The sequence below is a fragment of the Lissotriton helveticus genome (genome assembly GCF_964261635.1).
Source record: "Lissotriton helveticus chromosome 1_1 unlocalized genomic scaffold, aLisHel1.1 SUPER_1_unloc_24, whole genome shotgun sequence".
Taxonomy (NCBI): domain Eukaryota; kingdom Metazoa; phylum Chordata; class Amphibia; order Caudata; family Salamandridae; genus Lissotriton; species Lissotriton helveticus.
Window position 1 is genome coordinate 2,687,744 of NW_027611664.1, and position 18,357 is coordinate 2,706,100.

Genomic DNA, 18,357 nt, shown 5'->3' on the forward strand with positions numbered 1-18,357 from the left:
GGAGGTTTTGGGAGGTGTTGCGGTTTGGTACGAATCCGTTTTGGTCAGGATGGACCAGTTGGGGTACGACTTGGGCATACCTCGTCGCTAACAATTTACCTAGGATTTTACAGTCTGAGTTAAGTAATGTGATCGGTCTGTAGGACGATGGGAGTTGGGGATCCCTGTGTGGTTTTAGGAACGACACTATTAATGATTCTCTGAGGGAGCGTGGGAGGATTCCCGCTGTGAGTGCATCCTCGAACATAGTCGTTAGACGTGGGGCAAGGTGAGCTAAGAAGGTCTGGTAATACTCGAGGGGGAAGCCGTCCATGCATGGGGCCTTGTTTCTGGCAAGCGTCCCTATCGCTGCCTTAACCTCGGTCCGAGTTAATTTCCTGTCTAGATCCTTCCTGAGCGCTGGCGAGACTTGGGGGATTGGCAACGGGTGTAAGAAGTCGGACGCCACGAGAGTGTCGTCTTGGCTGGAAGTCTGGTATATGTGCGAGTAATATGTGTAGAAAACCTGCATGATCGCTACCTGGGAGGTCTGGAGGTGACCAGCCTGGTCTGTAATTTCCGTGATAGGTTTTAGGTCAGGGTCCTGTCTAGCTAACCATGCTAATAGTGTGCCACCCCTGTTGCCCTCCCGGTGTACCTTACTGGCGTATTTTCTGAAGTTGTATTTACGCAGGTCCCGCAGTGTCTCAGCGTATTTTGTCTTAGCCTCTGCTATTTGTAGCTGGGTCACCTCGCCGCGGTCATCCGCTTGCAGCATGGTTGCTAGCTCCTGTTCTGTGGTGTGTAATGCGTGTTCTAGTACCTGGCGCACTCCTAGCACTTGCTGAATGCAGTGTCCCCTCGCCACTACTTTGTGTGCATCCCACTCCACGAGACTAGAGGACGCCGAGCCCTCATTGAGTCTGAAGTGTTCCCGCAAGTGTTCCCCATGTTCATGGGTGAATATCTGGTCTGTGAGGCACTCCCGAGAGAGCTTCCAGGTCGGCACTGGGGGGTGGGGCGGTTTCCATCGGAGGGTCAGAGCATGGGCATCATGATCCGATAGCACTCTGCCTAGGTAGTCTGTGTGTCTGGCTTTGGCGTGTATAGCAGGTGAGCAGAGAAATCGATCAAGTCTCACTCGAAGGTCATGTGGAATGGAGTGAAACGAGTATAACTTCGTCGTGGGGTTCAGTGCTCTCCACGTGTCCGTCAGTGTCCAGTGTCGAACCCACTCATTGAAGAGTTCCGTCTGTCTGTATATTGGTGACCGTGGTGGCGGGGGGCGGGACCGGTCGAGGGTCGTGTCTAAGACACTGTTGTAATCCCCTCCCAGTAGCCAAGGGGTGTGAGTGTGGTGTGCCAGTGTGTTCGTGAGGCGAGACCAGAAGGCGTTCTGTTCCACATTGGGGGCATAGATACTGCCCATCAGGATAGACTGTCCATCCAGTTGCCCTTCCAGTAGGACATGGCGTCCCTCATTATCTACCACTCTGGATTGTTCATGGAAGGGGACTCCCAGTCTGACCCAAATTAGCGTGCCCCTGGCAAATGCGGAGTACCCCGTGGCACAGATCATACCCCTCCATTTCCTCTGCAACTTGCTGACTTCAGCCGTCGTCAGGTGAGTCTCCTGTAAGAGTGCTATATGCGCCTGTTGCCTCTTCAGATAGGCATAGACTGCATACCGTTTGCTTGCCGTATGCAGCCCCAGAATCACCCTCGCTCGCATGACCTCCCTTCATGTATGGTTCCATCGTGACCAGATTACCACCTCCCGTGTAGGTATCAGGGTTGAAAGGGAAGGAACAGAACACAGAAACAACATATGGGAAACTGTCCCAACTGAAGGGGCCCATTGCAAGGCATGATGAGCCCAAACTGTACATCTCGTACTGTCTCTAGTTCGTTTGGTGTGAGGGGGTGGTGTAGCGGTGGATCCCCGATCTCGGGTCAAGGCCACCCACCGCATTGTGTCTCTGCGTGTGTGTATGCTACCACCCATACCTTAGGCGTGTCTTTCCGGCGTCCCTCGTCGGCTGGTCACTCCGTCGTCTCAGTCTTACCGCCGGATGTGGCAGTCGCCATCAGATGAGTGTATCCGCCGTCTGCGGGGTCACCAGTGGCGGGGAGGCGGAACCATCTCTGGAGGTGCGAGCGTCGCTCTGACCCTCATCCTCGGATGTAAAGAGGTGGGGGCCTCGATCCGTTTCCCGCTCGGTGTCCAGTTGCCCGACCTCCGCCGCTGCTTGAATGGCTTTCCGTCGGTCTGCTATGATTTGTTCCAAGTCCGGGACGCGTTTGACGTTGGGCGACGGAGGTCGATTCAACTGTGTGAGAGTGACCTTTCTGGTACGGACTCGCCGCCGTTTGCTGGACGCAGAACTCGACGGTGTATCCAACCAGTGTCTCGCCTCCGCGGGGTCTGTGAAGAAGTGTGTTGCATCCTCATAAATGATCTTGAGGCGGGCCGGGAACAGGAGGGCATATTGTATCTTATGTCGGCGCAGGGCTTGTTTTACTGCCAGGAATGTAGCGCGTTGGCGTTGCACTGCTTGAGAATAGTCTGGGAACACCATCACGTTTTTGTCTTCCACCCTGAGGACTTTCGCCTGCCTGGCCGCCCGTAGAATCGTGTCTCTGTCCTGATAATGCAGAAGCTTCAGAAGGAATGGTCTGGGTGGGAGGCCAGCTCGATGGCGTCCAGTCGGGACCCTGTGTGCTCTTTCTATCGAGAAGAACGGTGTTAGGTCCTGGGTCCGGGTGAACGATTTTATCCAGGTCTCTATATATCAGATAGGGTCTTCCTTCTCCACTCCCTCCGGCAGGTTGATCAGGCGTATATTGCTCCGACGGGAGCGTCCCTCTAAGTCGTCCGTCTTGCGTTCCAGATAGTCGACCTTCTCTTGTAGGTCCTTGATGGCTTTTTGATTGAGCTGGACTTGAGGTTGCAGTTCATGGAGCGTATGACTCTCTTGCTTCACCTTATCCGCCAACTTCTTATGATCGTCACGTAGCAGGGTAATGTCCGAGGCCCGTTCCCCAAATTTAGTTTCCATGGAGACTCGTGAGTGCTCGATGGCCGCCAGGACTTTGTCGAGCTTCATGGACATGTCCGATCCCTGCGAAGGATCTCCGGTCTTTGATCCGCGGGAGGGGCCCGGGGAGGGCAATCTTCTCTGAGCTGGCGCCGGCGTCACGGGCACCGCCCGCTGTGTTCGCCCCATGGGTGGCGTGGGTGACCTATCGGTCCGATCCGGTCTGTCAGGGGTGATTCAGGCCTCTGTCTGCAGCGACGCTGGGCAAACCCGGTCCCCGGGGTCTTCTCTGTCTAGTACTGCTCTTCCAGGCTGGGCTCCCGATGCCTGGCTGCGGGGGGGTCTGTGGTGTGCCCGTTATAGGGGAGGTAGGAGGTTTTCCACGCGGACTCACCCCACTTGTGTTGCTGGGGCAGCCGGGGCACCCCCCCTCCGTCACCCGCTACTCCTGGACCCTCCGCCGGGTGCAGGTACAATAGGTCAGTGTTCACCAGGGGGTCTCGGAACAGACACCGGGGGCCCAAGCCAGGTATTGGAGCTCACCTCAGGGGCACGCGTGGTAGTGTTCCCCGGCTCCCCCCGTCGCGTGGTTCTCGGGCGGTACTCAGTGGCGACGGCTCCTGGGCACCAGAGTTGGGAGTCTCCGCAGGTCGCGTGTGCCGTTCCGTGCCTCTCCCCCGCCAAGTCACTCCGGCGGCGCCATGTTGGATTGGGGACTCCCTGGGACCGTTCGCGGGAAGCCTCCCTGTCGTCCAGCGCTGAGCGGCCGGGTCCGCACCGGACTCCGCGCACGTTTGCCGCGTTGGGCAACCAGGGGCCGCACCCGTCCAGGCTCCCCGCGACGACGGGATCACTCTTGGTCCTCTGTCCGCTATATGTCCATTGCGGGTCCGGGGCCCCCGATTCCCCTCTGGATGTCATGGCGTCTTGCGTGTGGCATCGCGCTCCGGATGTGACAGGTTACCGGCGAGGCGTGTATGGCGCTCCGGCTCCCGGCAATGGTAGGGACTACGCTGGCCACCCGGGACTTCTCATGTCAGTCCCTGGGCGCCGCCATTTTGGGGGAGAGCCCGCCGAGGTCTGTAGGGGCCAGCGTGGGTGCACCTCGGACACACCGTCACTCTCCAATGCTCTCTAGGCGATCCCGGGAGTCTCCTACCGCATCTGGAGGCTATAAAATTATGCGGTGGTAGCTTTCATCGTCGGTGTGGCGGGTAGCTGACCGGAGCTCTAAGGGAGCCCATCCGCCATCTTGGCCAGCCTAGCCACGCCCCTGGTATTTATCAAACTTTACAAATTCAGACCTAGTAGAGTTGTATTTTATTTGGTGCTATAAATAGCTCACCAATTACAGACCACGTGCAGTAAGGGACTGAAATGTATAAGAAACACCATATGATGTGAATTCCTGCGATGTCACTTGGTCAAAGGTTATGTGAGGTCACTGACTCAAAGACCATGTAATGTTCACTTGCTAGGATGTTGCTGTGCTCAAAGATCTGCTGGTGTGGCTTCAACCTGCTCTGAAATGTTGATATTCATTTTATATGAAATGCTCTGTAAGAGGCTCATTGGCCCTAAATAGCTGATTTATGATGGTTGATAGAATGTTAGAAATGGGATTCCTGTTTGGCTGAGGTATGCACCCAGGCCAGGCAGGAACCACTGCTCTCTACAGGGTAAGCTAGATACACACTAAAAGATAACCTGTGTTCACCCTCCGGTAACTTGGGACAGAGCAGTCAGGCTTATCTAAAGATTTGTCCACAATTGTCTTCACTGGGAACTAAATACCCCATCGTAGCGCTTGACTCTCACAGGTTAGCTGGCGGAGCAGTCCAAGGCCTACTCAAGGGAGGTGGTGTGTGCTAGTAATCACCAATCACTGGCACGCAATGATAACACCCAATAACTGATTGTCCAGTCGGTACATTTTCTTTAGAAAAGTACATTTATTACACACACTACTAAATACTACACAGTAGTTTACAAATATGTACATTTGCAAACGGAACATACCACAGATGCCATTGCGTAATCACTGGGGACCCCTTAGAGGGTCACCCAAACATCTCACATTTATTCAATCATTTGTTTTGTAATAAACACATACCTTTTGCAAAAATCATTAACATTACTGTGATAATCAATAAAACATTTGCAATCATAATGGTAACCCCGTTAAGAATTTATCAGTAATTAACCTTGTATTTGTGTATTTTTTCATGGGATTGATATCAAAGTTGCAATGATAAAAACAACCCATAGAGGGCATCACATTGAAAAAGCATTACATTGCAACCATATAGTCAGCCCGTAGAGGGCATAAGATCAACATCACATTTGTGGATTTCCAGGCCTTCCAGGTCTGATTAAATTCCATTAAATTACCATGCATGTGACCCCTAGGGGTTGAAACACTACGAGCTGTATAGTTAATGCTACAGCCGTGGGAGAGCTAAAAAAGACACGGAAATCCAGGGGAGGTGATAATTTTGAAGTCCACCAACTAAGGGCGAGGACTCTGACAGTACCTTTAAAAGAAAGGCTGCATTGTGTTGATTTTTTGGTGCTGGTCCCGTCATCCTGGGACCACGACAAGCAGAGATATGGGCCAAAAAGTGTTCAAACAGCAAGGCTCCGAAGGCATTATGGGGCTATTTTCTGAGAAAGCAGTAAATACGGTAGCAGGGGCACTCTCGCTGTGCAGGGGAGACCTACGCAAGTTTTGTTCCTTTGTTTTCCTTTGTTTTTTAAGCGGCCTCGTGTTGCGCTTCGTTTAGGGTAAAGCAGTCAGCAGATGAGACAGCATCTGATAATTGATCTCAGTCTTCAGTTTTCATGCACGTGGAGAGGCGCCAATGCACTGTATGGCATGGCAGTGGGGGGTGCAGAACGGTGTAAGGGATGAGAGAGACAGGCGCAGAACACAGGGCGGAGCCATTGTGTAGAGAGTAGTCAGCAGAAGGGACAGCATCTGACATTTGATTTCGGTCTTCAGTTTTCATGCACATTGGGAGGCACAAACGCGCTGTATGGCGGTGGCAGTGGGGGGGGTGCAGGTAACGTGAATGGGGCTAAACAGACGGGCGGAGCCATTGTGTATAATAGCAGTTGATCTTGGTGTTTGAATGGACAGCATATATTATGAGATAAGAACAAGATTTTCATCCCTGTTTACAGTGGTGCTCCATAAACAACGAGCGCTCGTCTCAAGTGCTCTAAATATAGAAATAAGTAGCACTGATAACAAATGCTAAAATGGCAGCTGGAGATGGATAGTAGTAATTGATATATGCTCTCATAGGTAGAGAAATGACGAATGTATGCCATGGACAAATGGGGATAAATCATATTAGATCGATAGTGGAGCCAGCAAATGGTAAGTCTGTGGGTGGGCTGAAGCCCATAAAGGAGATAAACATGTCTCTTTGAGACAGCGCAAGCATTGTCTAGCCGAGACCTAGAAATAGAACCTCATAAGAAATAAAGGTACATTAAAATAATGTATTTTGTCTTTTCACAAAAAATAATTTCAATTAATTCTATACAAAACTTTTTTAAAGGCTCTGTCCCATCTGAACAGAGGCAATTTAGTAATTTAGAGTACATAATAAGAAAACACAGGGATTATACTTTCAGTGGGATTTTTTCAACAAATCTTTAAAAAAACATTTTTAACACATTTAAAATCAATTACATATTTAATTAAAATAAAAGTTAATAGTATTCAAGCATTTTGTTCTACATTTAAAGTATATAACATTAATTTACAATAATATTTAACTTAAAAAGATTTCTTTTTTTTAATTTAAAAAACATTCAAAATATCCCATATATTTTTGCACAGGGAGATCTCCACCCTAGTTGAACATATTAAAGATTATATTTTTTCTTAAGATTAAATTAAAGGTTTCCCACCTGAAGTAACATTTTGTTTATGTATTAATAATTATTAAATGTGCTCAACACATGTAATTTGACTTTACTAATAATGAATGTTATACTAGTGTTTAGATTTTTAAAATGTATTAAAACATTAAAAAATAACGAAATGATTTCTTTAAATATTTTTTGCCATTAAATTACATTTATTTAGTTTGTTTAAACTAGTTTTAAATATTTAATTCAGCATTATTTCCTATGGGGTTTTATTTTATGTACTTACCACCATTATTATTTATTGAAGTTTGCTGCAGTTCCAGTGGATGGCCATGTGTGATGTTGGACTTAATCCCGCTCTGAGCACAAGTACATTTACGATTGTTTCAGGTACATTATGGCTTAGTGACTTTAGAGTTGTGGTTTATAAACAAGCAATGGGCTTACTCTTTAGTGGGTGAGTACCTGTCTTTTCCATAAACCCCTCCCTATACTCCTCCTTAGTTCTGCCTTCATCCCTCCCCTTTATTTATAAGCATTTCCCATTTTACAGCCACTCCCTCTGTCCCTTCCACATTTACTACTAAAAACTGTACTAACTTGTGCGGAAACTGTGAAGTCGGGGCAGACAACTACACACAGAAATAGATAGGAGAGGCAGAACAACCGCACGTAATTTGTGAAAAGCATTTTGTAGTTCTTTAGTAGTACTAAAAATGTACAACTCAAATTATATGTCTGATGTGATTCTAAAGCTCGTGAAACTGTCCTCAGCAGATGGGAAGTAGGTTCCATTTGTAACAAAAAGGGAGCTGGAAAGAGATCACTAAAGTTGATCTTTGTAATACGAAGCTGTGTCCCATTGGAACAGAAGTCATTAGGACTATTTAGGGTGGTGACAGGAACGGTTAGCATATGGTTGGTCTTGTCTTTCGTGGCACAGAGACTGGAGAATGATGTGGTGGTATGTTGCTGAGATAAGGTATTTGCCTAGAGTGAGTTCTTTCATGTCTAGTGAGATTTTTTTTCAATGTGAACCTTTTCTGGCATTTAGAGCATCGATACGGTTTTAGTCCAGTGTGAGTTCTTTCATGACGAGTGAGACCAGATTTGTGCCTGAAGCTTTTCCAGCATTCAGAGCACTGATAAGGTTTATACCCAGTGTGTATGCGCTCATGTTGAATGAGATTGGCCTTACAACTGAAGCTTTGTTGGCACTCTGAGCACTTATATGGTTTTAGTCCAGTGTGAGTTTTCTCATGTTGAGTGAGACCAGATTTCTGACTGAAGCTTTTCGAGCATTCAGAGCACTGATAAGGTGTGTACCCCGTGTGGGTTCTCTCATGGAGAGTGAGAGCTATTTTCTGTCTGAAGCTTTTCTGGCATTCAGAGCACTGATACGGTTTTAGACCAGTGTGAGTTCTTTCATGTTGAGTGAGACCATATTTGTGCCTGAAGCTTTTCCAGCATTCAGATCACTGATAAGGATTTTCCCCAGTGTGTATGCGCTCATGTTGAATGAGATTGGCCTTACAACTGAAGCTTTGTTGGCACTCTGAGCACTTATATGGTTTTAGTCCAGTGTGAGTTTTCTCATGTTGAGTGAGACCAGATTTCTGACTGAAGCTTTTCAAGCATTCAGAGCACTGATACGGTTTTAGTCCAGTGTGAGTTCTTTCATGACGAGTGAGACCAAATTTATGACTGAAGCTTTCCCTGCATTCAGAGCACTGAAAAGGTTTTTGCCCCGTGTGGGTCCTTTCATGTAAAGTAAGGCTGAATTTCTGACTGAAGCTTTTACAGCATTTAGAGCACTGATAATGTTTTTGCTCAGTGTGAGTTACCGCACGTTGTGAGAGAGTAGATTTCTTACTGAAGCTTTTCCAGCATTCAGAACACTGATACGGTTTGAGCCCAGTATGAGTTCTCTCGTGTTGAATGAGATGGTCTTTCTGACTAAAGCACTTCAGGGGCTTAGTGCACTGATAAGGTTTGTGCCCAGTGTGGATTCTCACATGTTGAATGAGATTGCTTTTCCGACTGAAGCCTTTCTGGCACTCAGGGCACTGATACGGTTTTTGTCCAGTGTGAGTTCTCTTGTGTTTAGTGAGGTGGGATTGATAACTAAAGCTGTTCTCACATTCATTGCTCTTATTCAAGTTGTTTGTATCTCCAAGTTGGGTTTGTTCCTGGATACATGCCATCTTAAGTCTGAATCTAATTCCAGAGTCTGTACTTGTTTATGTTAAAACTCAACATTAACTTCTAAACTACACTGCTGAAGCTCTTCTTTACATTTGCATTTAACTAATTATAGCTTTTATTTGGAGATCAATGTTCTTACCTTTGAAGCCAGCCTATCTAACTTGTCTTATAAACTTTCACTGAGAGGCCCCTTATTTTTATTAAGATGCCCCTCATGGATTCATTTTCTCCAAGTTATGCCCACAAGGATTCCCTCAACTAGAATTAAGCTCATTCTGACTGCAGCTTATCGCATTTAATTTAGGAGTATTAAAAGCAGTGATAGGGTCTTTGGGGATTAGTACTTACAAGTGAGGTACATTTTTTATACAAGTAATGAACAGGGATTAAAATATGTTAGGGTAGTTCACAAATTATCAATAGTGTAACACTGGCATTTTTTAAGCTTCCTATTACGGTGAGACCCGAAAAGGTACACCATTAACTTTGGAGGTCTGGCACACTTGGAAACAACATAGATCAACCCAAGAGACAGAGTTGGTGGGAAAATATTTCAATATTGTCGATGTTAATCCAGTGTCTTTGCTGTAATGATATCTGAGAAGAACATTTTCAGTTATTTTTTCAAATACAATGTGTTTTCCCCTCCGAATCACAGGAGACGGAGACAAAAGCTTGCTCTTGTAAACTGAGGTTATTAACCTTCCTGACAGTTCTGTCACATCACATCACGTCTACGGATACTGATTTGGTGGGAGAGGCTTAGGTCTCTATGGCATTTCTCATAAACCATCAGACAGAATTTGCAACACTGATTATTCCCAAGTGCTCTGTGTGAGGATCAGTTGTTGCCAATGTTCTTTGCTCGACCAATCATGAAATGTTTCCTTTAAGTTAAAATATTCTTATATTTAGTAGCTGCAGTAGATTTTCAATTTACTTCCGGGTCCAGTTATTATTTTAGAGGTTTTTCAATCCCAATAACTGACACTTGGTAAATGTTCCTGGTCATTGTATTTCAAGGGTTTGACAACAAATAATGATTGTAAGAAAGTCGATAAATCACTTTCACATTCAGCAGTTTCTTCCGCACCAAATTCCTCACCATTCCTGGTGCAAAGAACTACTTTCTTCTTTAGAGATCTAGAATGTTTCTACTTTCCTCAATATAACCCTTTTTAGAAATGTTTCCAACATTGCAGCATTTCTTTTTCTTTTTGTTGCTTCGATGACCTGTAAAAATAGAGATAGAAATTGTAAATGAGTTGCACTCCAAGGGGGTAAAACAGTTAATGGATACTGCATAGACGGGGAGCTCGGGACCACTGAAACTCAATGTCGCACTTTACCGGCTGGTGAAGTTGAGCAGGCCAAATCTTTCAGCTGAAGAATTTATTAACCGTGGGCAATGAACTCAGGTCTGCTAGTGGAGGTTGCGGAAATTTGCTAACTACGCATTACATTTAAAACACGGAATTCATGCAAAAACCCTGACTCCGCCACATAGGGAGTTAGCTACTACACCCACAACCCTTTTTATAAAACAACTTTACCTTTGCATGCTAAAAAGCATATAACCAATTCACAAAAGTGAGCTTTGAAAAATATCAGGCAATGAGAGAGGTGATGATTTTGGGGTCCCCCCTAACCTAGGGGAAGGGCCAAGCAGATGACTTGAACACAGAGAGCATATCATGCTGAACAGTTCAGTGGTGGTTCCATCCTCGTAGGACCATCCCAAGGAAAGTTATGGGCAAAGATATAATGCTAACCAAAGGACCAGCAAAGCATTATAGGACGAGATTCTAGAGTGCAGTGAATATTATAGTATTAGCTCTCAGCTGAGCCGGGAGAGATGCAGCTTGAGGAATGTTTTGATATTGCTCACTATAATATTCACTGCACTCTAAAATCTCGTCCCATAATGCTTTGCAGAGCATTTGTTTGGGATTGTAATTTTGCCCATAACTGACTGTGCTTGGGGTGGTCCTAGGAGGATGGGACCACCATTGAATCGTTCAGCCTGATATGCTCTTTGTGTCCAAGGCTTCTGCTTGGTTCTCTCCTTAGGTTAGGGAGGACCCCAAAATCATCAACTCTCCCATGCTTGCTTAAGTTTCATTTTCACTTTTGTGAGATGACTATATGCATTTTTGCATGGAATGATAGAGTTACTTGTTGTTTTACCAAAGGTATGTGAGGTTTCTGTTTTATTAATTAGGAGGAGATGGGACGGAGTTACGGAGTGGAGTTTCACAGAGTTTTTGTTCAACTCCGCAGAATTCTGCGTAGTGGTACTCCACCAACTTCGCCTACCTTTAGAATTTATGACTCCGGCTATTGCAAGCTGTGCTCTAGCGTTCTATTGGGTCCACCTTGTGTCCAGGTTCTGATACATCTACAACCAATTCTTGGTTTCTATGATTCTAAATTCCATGTTCTAATTTGAAATGTGTATTCTCTCTTTTTCTCTCTTCCTTCCTCAATAGGTGTTATTTGACGATGAATTTGGTCTGAGCTGTGATGTGCTGTGATTTACCTGTACACAAAAGAATAACCGTTATTAAATGATTCTAGTGTATCTTTGTGCTTTGACCATTCAATCTTGAAGTTTAGATAAAGATAACTTGATAACTATTCCATGTGTTTGTCCTTACTTATTGATGATTGTATTAATATTGTGTGAATATTATTAGCTAGGCGCGTCTTTATTACAGGTCCTCATGAAGGAGTGGCTTTCCATCTCTAGTTATCTGAGTCCCTATTAGCTCATACAGAGGACCTTATGATTGTGATTAAATTGTAGAGTTTCTGTGGGCCAAACTCTGTGTTATTGTGAATTGTGTTGCTGAGGACTGAGTTTACGATATGGTGGGTATCCTATATCTGAGCTCACAAATTTTACACCTCTTCCCCTGGATCACCACCGTAGACTGAGGCTGTGTCCAGTTAGCTCAGTGGAATTCACCATTTCAAATTATGTTGAGGATAAGGACTTACCTGGTGGACTGGAACTTGTCACACTCCTTTGACAGGACCCAGACACTCCAACACCTAAAAAAAGAAAAAAAAACAGCATAACGGGAAAGGAAACTAAAATGGGATAAGAAAAGACAAATACTAAAGAAACAGAGGAATTAGAAAAAAGAGGCTATCTTCCACTCTTCTTCAAAGAGACCCAGTGTGGCCTTGGATGTGACAAACAGGACAGGAAAGGGCAGGCTCGGAGGACACAAAGAGCTGGAAGTCAGATCTAGAGAGAAAGGATGGGGCAGATATAGACCAAGGAGAGGATAGAATCATGAGGTGTAGAGGAGACAAATGTGTCGACAGTCAAGGGACTGCTGGGGAACATGGGAGGCAAGCGTGCTGATGGCCCAGTGCCTCCCGACCCGAGAAGGGCCCAGACCTGCGCTAGGGCCCCACCACATTCATATTCCTTGAGAATGTGGCTGCATCAGGTGGGTGCCAGGGTTAGTGGAAACTCAAAAATTGATGGGGGAGGTTTGCGGGAACATGGGGAGGCTGGCCACTGCTACAACGACCATGTGTGGCGGCACACTTTGCCACATAAACCTTAGTATTTATAAGAGCCCTAAACTAAGAGGCAGAAAGAAGAAAACTGTTATGAAGAGAATACACTGGCAGAGTTCAACAGTTCCTTATTAGCTTCCATACCTTCAGGCCAACAGATGATAGAGCATTCCAAATGTGGCAAGACAAAGGGGGAATGGAGGATTGTACCAAGTAGGTTAATTATAACAAAATCATCACACAATTCATGAAACTGGAGATAATTAGCCTGACCCTGGAGTATACCAACATTTGTACAGAAACACGCTTAAAACAGCTAGCATAAAAACAAATAAGGAAGAGTACTACGTTAAAGTCACGTATTTATTTTATTTTTTTAAGATCATAAGCTATCTAGCTAGAGAATGGTCTAGAGAGGGAGTCAAATTCTTGAAGCTGAAGAGAGATAAAAAACAGGAACACAGAGAGAGACACAGAGAGAGACTTGAGAAGAAATAGAAGAAAAGGAAACAGAAGGCACTAGGAAATGTTACCTGACAGTTATCTTGTTTATTCCTCTGAGGGAGGCAGCCGCACCACCTGGCCCGTCCCAGAATACCTTGAAAGGAAGTAAAGATTTGCTTCAACCAAGAACTTATCTGCATCAAACGTGAATCACACTTCATCTCATCTTCCAAAACAACTGTCCTAAACTTACAAAGGAAAAACTCTTGTTCTCTGCAAAACCATTGTAAAGCACCATTGGTCTATGATTAAATAGAATATTTTTTTTACCTTTTTATTCTTCTGGTATCTACGACCAAACCCACAAAACACAACATCCTCCAAATCCAAACCTTGCACTGCAATGGACACACAATGAACCATGATCACATGCTGAACAAGGTCCGAGTGAAGACACAGCGCACCCACAGACTGAACAAGGTCTGAGTGCTCATACAGCGCACCCACAAGCTGGACAATGTTCGAGTGAAGGGACAACGCACCAACAGGCTTAACAAAGTCTAAGTGCACATTCAGCGCACTCACAGGTATAGGAAATTCTGAGTGAACAGACAGCCCACCCACAGGCTGAACAAGGTCTGAGTCAAAATACAGCCCACACACAGGCTGAACAAGGTCTGAGTCAACATACAGCTCACCCACAGGCTGAACAAGGTCTGGGTCAACTTACAGCGCACCCACAGGCTGAACAAGGTCTGAGTCAAATTACAGCACACCCACAGGCTGAACAAGGTCTGAGTGAACATACAGCGCGACCACAGGCTGAACAAGGTCTGAATCAACATACAGTGCGACCACAGGCTGAACAAGGTCTGAGTCAACATACAGCGCACCCACAGGCTGAACAAGGTCTGAGTCAACATACAGCACACCGACAGGCTGAACAAGGTCTGAGTCAACATACAGCGCGACCACAGGCTGAACAAGGTATGAGTCAACATACAGCCCACCCACAGGCTGAACAAGGTCTCAGTCAACATACAGCGCACCCACAGCCTGAACAAGGTCTGAGTCAAAATACAGTGCACCCACAGGCTGAACAAGGTCTGAGTCAACATACAGCACACCGACAGGCTGAACAAGGTCTGAGTCAAAATACAGCCCACCCACAGGCTGAACAAGGTCTGAGTCAACATACAGCCCACCCACAGGCTGAACAAGGTCTGAGTCAACGTACAGCGCACCCACAGGCTGAACAATGTCCGAGTCAACATACAGCACACCCTTAGGCTGAACAAGGTCTGAGTCAACATACAGCACACCCATAGGCTGACCAAGGTCTAAGTCAACAAACAGTGCACCCAGAGGCTGAACAAGGTCTGAGACAACATACAGCACACTCACAGGCTGAACAAGGTCTGAGACAACATACAGCGCACTCACAGTCTCAGAGAGCAGGTCCAAACAGCTAAGCCCACTTCTTCATAACCCAATTTTTCTATTTAGAGCCCTTGAAATCTGGTTGACAAACAGCATGATTAAGTCTTTGTACATATTTCTGCCCACCCTCCATAAATCAGTCAACCACACTCTTTAAGCTGATGCAGCGTCCGACCGAATGCTGAGAAATGGCAGCAACAAGGCATCAATGCATCCAATCCCTGCTCTTAAGGTGAACCAGGAGTGGAAGCGAGGCGACGCACCTGAAGGAACAACATGTGAGCCAAATGGCTGGTGGGCAATGTTGGGGTCAAATGAGGGACATTCGAGATGGCAGGACCTGAAGGCCCTCCGTTGTGATGGGAACCAGGAAGCCCATGATCACGTGAAAAAGATGCAGATTGGATGATGATGTGCAATTAGCGACCTCTGCCCTGGAAAGGCTAGGGGTGAAGCAATGCCTTGAACGATGGGTGGGCACCCATTCCATGGCTGGCAATAGTGAATGGAGGGCAGCACGGCTTCCTAGCACAGGGTGGGGCAAGTATATGAGCGAACAGGGAAGCTATACAAGGGCCCACTGGTCATGCCAATATGGATGAATGTATGTATGTATGTGGTATTACTATCAAAAGACACACAATTGATGGACGCAATGCAGAACAAATCAAAACATTCACCCCCAGTCAAGAGATCTGGGTTAAATCCATCATTCTTTTGCTCATCATGCCACCCAGTTTAGACCTGACAATATGCAAATCAGTCTTGACCCTGTGACCCATGGGAACAGTCCAGCTCGAACTGTTAAGCCAGGTCCTCCCTGAACCGGAAACAAGCATCCTAGGACCTGTTTCGGGGTTTTAACCCCCTTCAGCCAGGATAGCTTGAATCCAGAGGCACAGTGAGCCCGGGACCCACGTCTGGGCATACCCGGTACACTTAGGGCGAGGAAGCAAAGACACATAATTGATGGACAAAATGCAGAACAAATCAAAACATTCACCACCAGTCAAGAGATCTGGGTTAGATCCATCATTCATTTGCTCACCATGCCACCCCGATTTAGACCTGGCCATATGCAAATCAGTATTGAACCAGTCTTGACGCTGTGCCTCATGGGAACAGTCCAGCCCAAACTTAAAGCCTGGCTGATGAGGCCTGTTAGCCCGATACCAGTCCCAGGATACTTGTTTCCAGTCCAAGGAAGACATGGCTTGGCAGTTCGGGCTGGACTCTTCCGATGAGGCACAGGGTCAAGACTGATTTGCAGATAGCTATGTCTGAACTGGGGTAGCGAAGTCAGCTAAAGAACGATGATGGATTCAACCCAGATCTGTGACTGGGAGTGAGTGTCTGAAAAGTTTCAGTGCTCCGTCCATCATTCCTTGTGTTTGCTTTCTTTGCCCTAAGTGTGGCAGGGTATGCTCAGACGTGAGTCCCTTGCTCACTTTCCCACTGGATTCAAGCTAGCATGGCTGATGAGGGTTGTTAGCCCAAAACCAGTCCCAGGATGCTTCTTTCCGGTCCAGTGAAAACATGGCTTGGCAGTTCGGTCTGGACTTTTCCCATGAGGCACAGGGTCAAGACTGATTTGCATATAGCTGTGTCTGAACTGGGGTGGCGTAGTGAGCTAAAGAACCATGATGGGTTCAACTCCGATCTGTGACTGGGGGTGAGTGTCTGAAAAGTTTCAGCGCTCCGTCCATCATCTCCTTGTGTTTGCTTTGTTCGCCCTAAGTTGACAGGGTATGTCCATACGTGGGTCCCTTGCTCACTTTGCCACTGGATTCAAGCTAGCCTGGCTGATGAGGGCTGTTAGCCGGAAACTGGTCCTAGGAAGCTTGTTTCCGGTCCAGGGAAGGCATGGCTTTGCAGTTCGGGATGGACTGTTCCCATGAGGCACAGGGTCAGACTGATTTGCATATGGCCATGTCTGAACTGGGGTGGCGAAGTGAGCTAAAGAACGATTATGGATTCAACCCAGATCTGTGACTGGGGGTGAGTGTCTGAAAAGTCTAAGTGTTCCATCCATCATCTCCTTGTGTTTGCTTTGTGGTATTACTATGGCATGAACCCAGCGGAAAAGGCAATGGAGTGCTGTAGATGGAGGCAATGGAGTGCTGTAGATGGTCAAAGACAAGCATAAAGTCAGGCGAAAATCCAAGATAACCTCATGGCCATGGATGGAGTTAACTACTTTCAACTGAAGTCCACCAAGTCAGAAGTGCTCCTGGTGGGCCGAGATGCCCATCGATGGGGCAATCAATGGTGGCCTGTGGCCCTTGGAACCCCGCCTCAACCAAAACCTGTGGTCAAGAACCTGGGAGTTTCGGTGGATGTGCGCTCTCATTTGAGGGGCACGCTAAGACAGTGGCTGGCACTTGCTTTGGTGTCTTACATGGCCTGAAACCCATTTTGGGACTTTTTCACGCACCTGCTTGATAGGTGATTGCCCAATCCACCGTGCTGTCACGACTAGACTACTGTAATGGGTTGCTACTTGGTGTTAATGAAGCTGGACCAAAAGACTTTAATGGGCTCAGAACGTGGCTGTCCGCGCGTTCTTTGCACTACCTAAGTACTGCTGTGTTTCAGACCTTCTTCGCCAGCTCCACTGGCTATCTAAAGAACAGAGGGGCATATTACCAAGGGCCTTATCGCCGCTTTAAGCGGCGATAATTTTATCGCCCTATTACCTAGCTGTCTCTAACACCAGTTAGCGACAGCTAGTAGGAGATAGCGATCATCTTGGGGCCCACTTTGCATGTCAGCGATATTTTCAATTCAATTCAAGGATTCTTTATTCGATGATTAAAAATCACCATAAAAGCACATACACATATACATGATTAAAAAATTCATTAAATCATTTTCAGAATCCCGATTATAATAATTATTTTTACACATTACAAAGGGAAAGAGGATTTGACACTTTAAAAAGATTAATAACAATGTTTAGGCATCATTCCTCTCCTCTGGTTACCCTTAAACGAACCGCCACTTTAATAAAATTCATTATGCAGCACAATGTTAAAGAATCAGATGCTTTCTGTAAATAGATTAGGGCCTCTTTAGAATGTTCCAAGTTGGCTTGTTTTAAACTTTTCACTAGAAATCTACGCCTAGGCATGGAATAAAAAGGGCACAGGAGTACAAAGTGAAGGGAATCCTGCGTAGACCTATTGTCGCAGCCGCAGGTTCCCTTCTGCTCAGTTGTAGTTGAGAACCCTGCTGGTGATGCCAATAAATATGGAAGTAAGTTTAATCTAAAGCGACACATCAGAAATCTGTCCTGAGCATTGTGCATGAGGTACAAATATTGCTCCATTCCCTCGACACTCTTAACCAGGTCGTGAGCCCTCACTGACTTTTTGAGCCCTTCAGCCTCTGCTCTCTGTTGTGATTTTTTCCTCTAAAAAGGCTTTTTTTACCAACATCTTGTGCTGGGGTACAATTGCTACAGGGTTGGTGAAAAGATTCCTGTAGCCAAGGGCCTCTAAGGTACTCTTTACATAATTGAGCCATGGTATTCTCATACATTTATCCCTTTCTAAGCAATCATTTAGAATTTCTCTGCTTAGAAACGCGTCAGGGTTGACCCAAATTTTTAACCAGGCCACTATTGGCCTAAGTTTTACCAGATCTTCTAGATAAGGCCTCCCTAATTCCCTGTGTGCTATAAAACCAGCGGTGCTTGGGGGTACCCTCAGGATGGTTCTTAGGTATTTATTTTCTTCCCGCTGTATTTTTGCAGTATTAACAAAGCCCCATACCTCTGCCCCATAAATCACTTTGGAGCAGCATGTGGAGCTATACAGGTTCATCACCTGTTCAG

At 46.1% G+C, this 18,357-nt stretch overlaps 1 protein-coding gene across 1 annotated transcript in view; it reads right to left on the reverse strand.

The window, feature by feature from the left end:
• Nucleotides 1-18,357, reverse strand: part of LOC144805774 (uncharacterized) — a 399,726-nt gene that overhangs the window by 360,890 nt on the left and 20,479 nt on the right. Inside the window, 3 exon segments of the mRNA XM_078672261.1 lie at nt 7,813-10,337; nt 12,105-12,158; nt 13,172-13,236. Coding sequence (XP_078528387.1) covers nt 7,813-9,103 — 1,291 coding nt within the window. The 5' untranslated portion in view covers nt 9,104-10,337; nt 12,105-12,158; nt 13,172-13,236.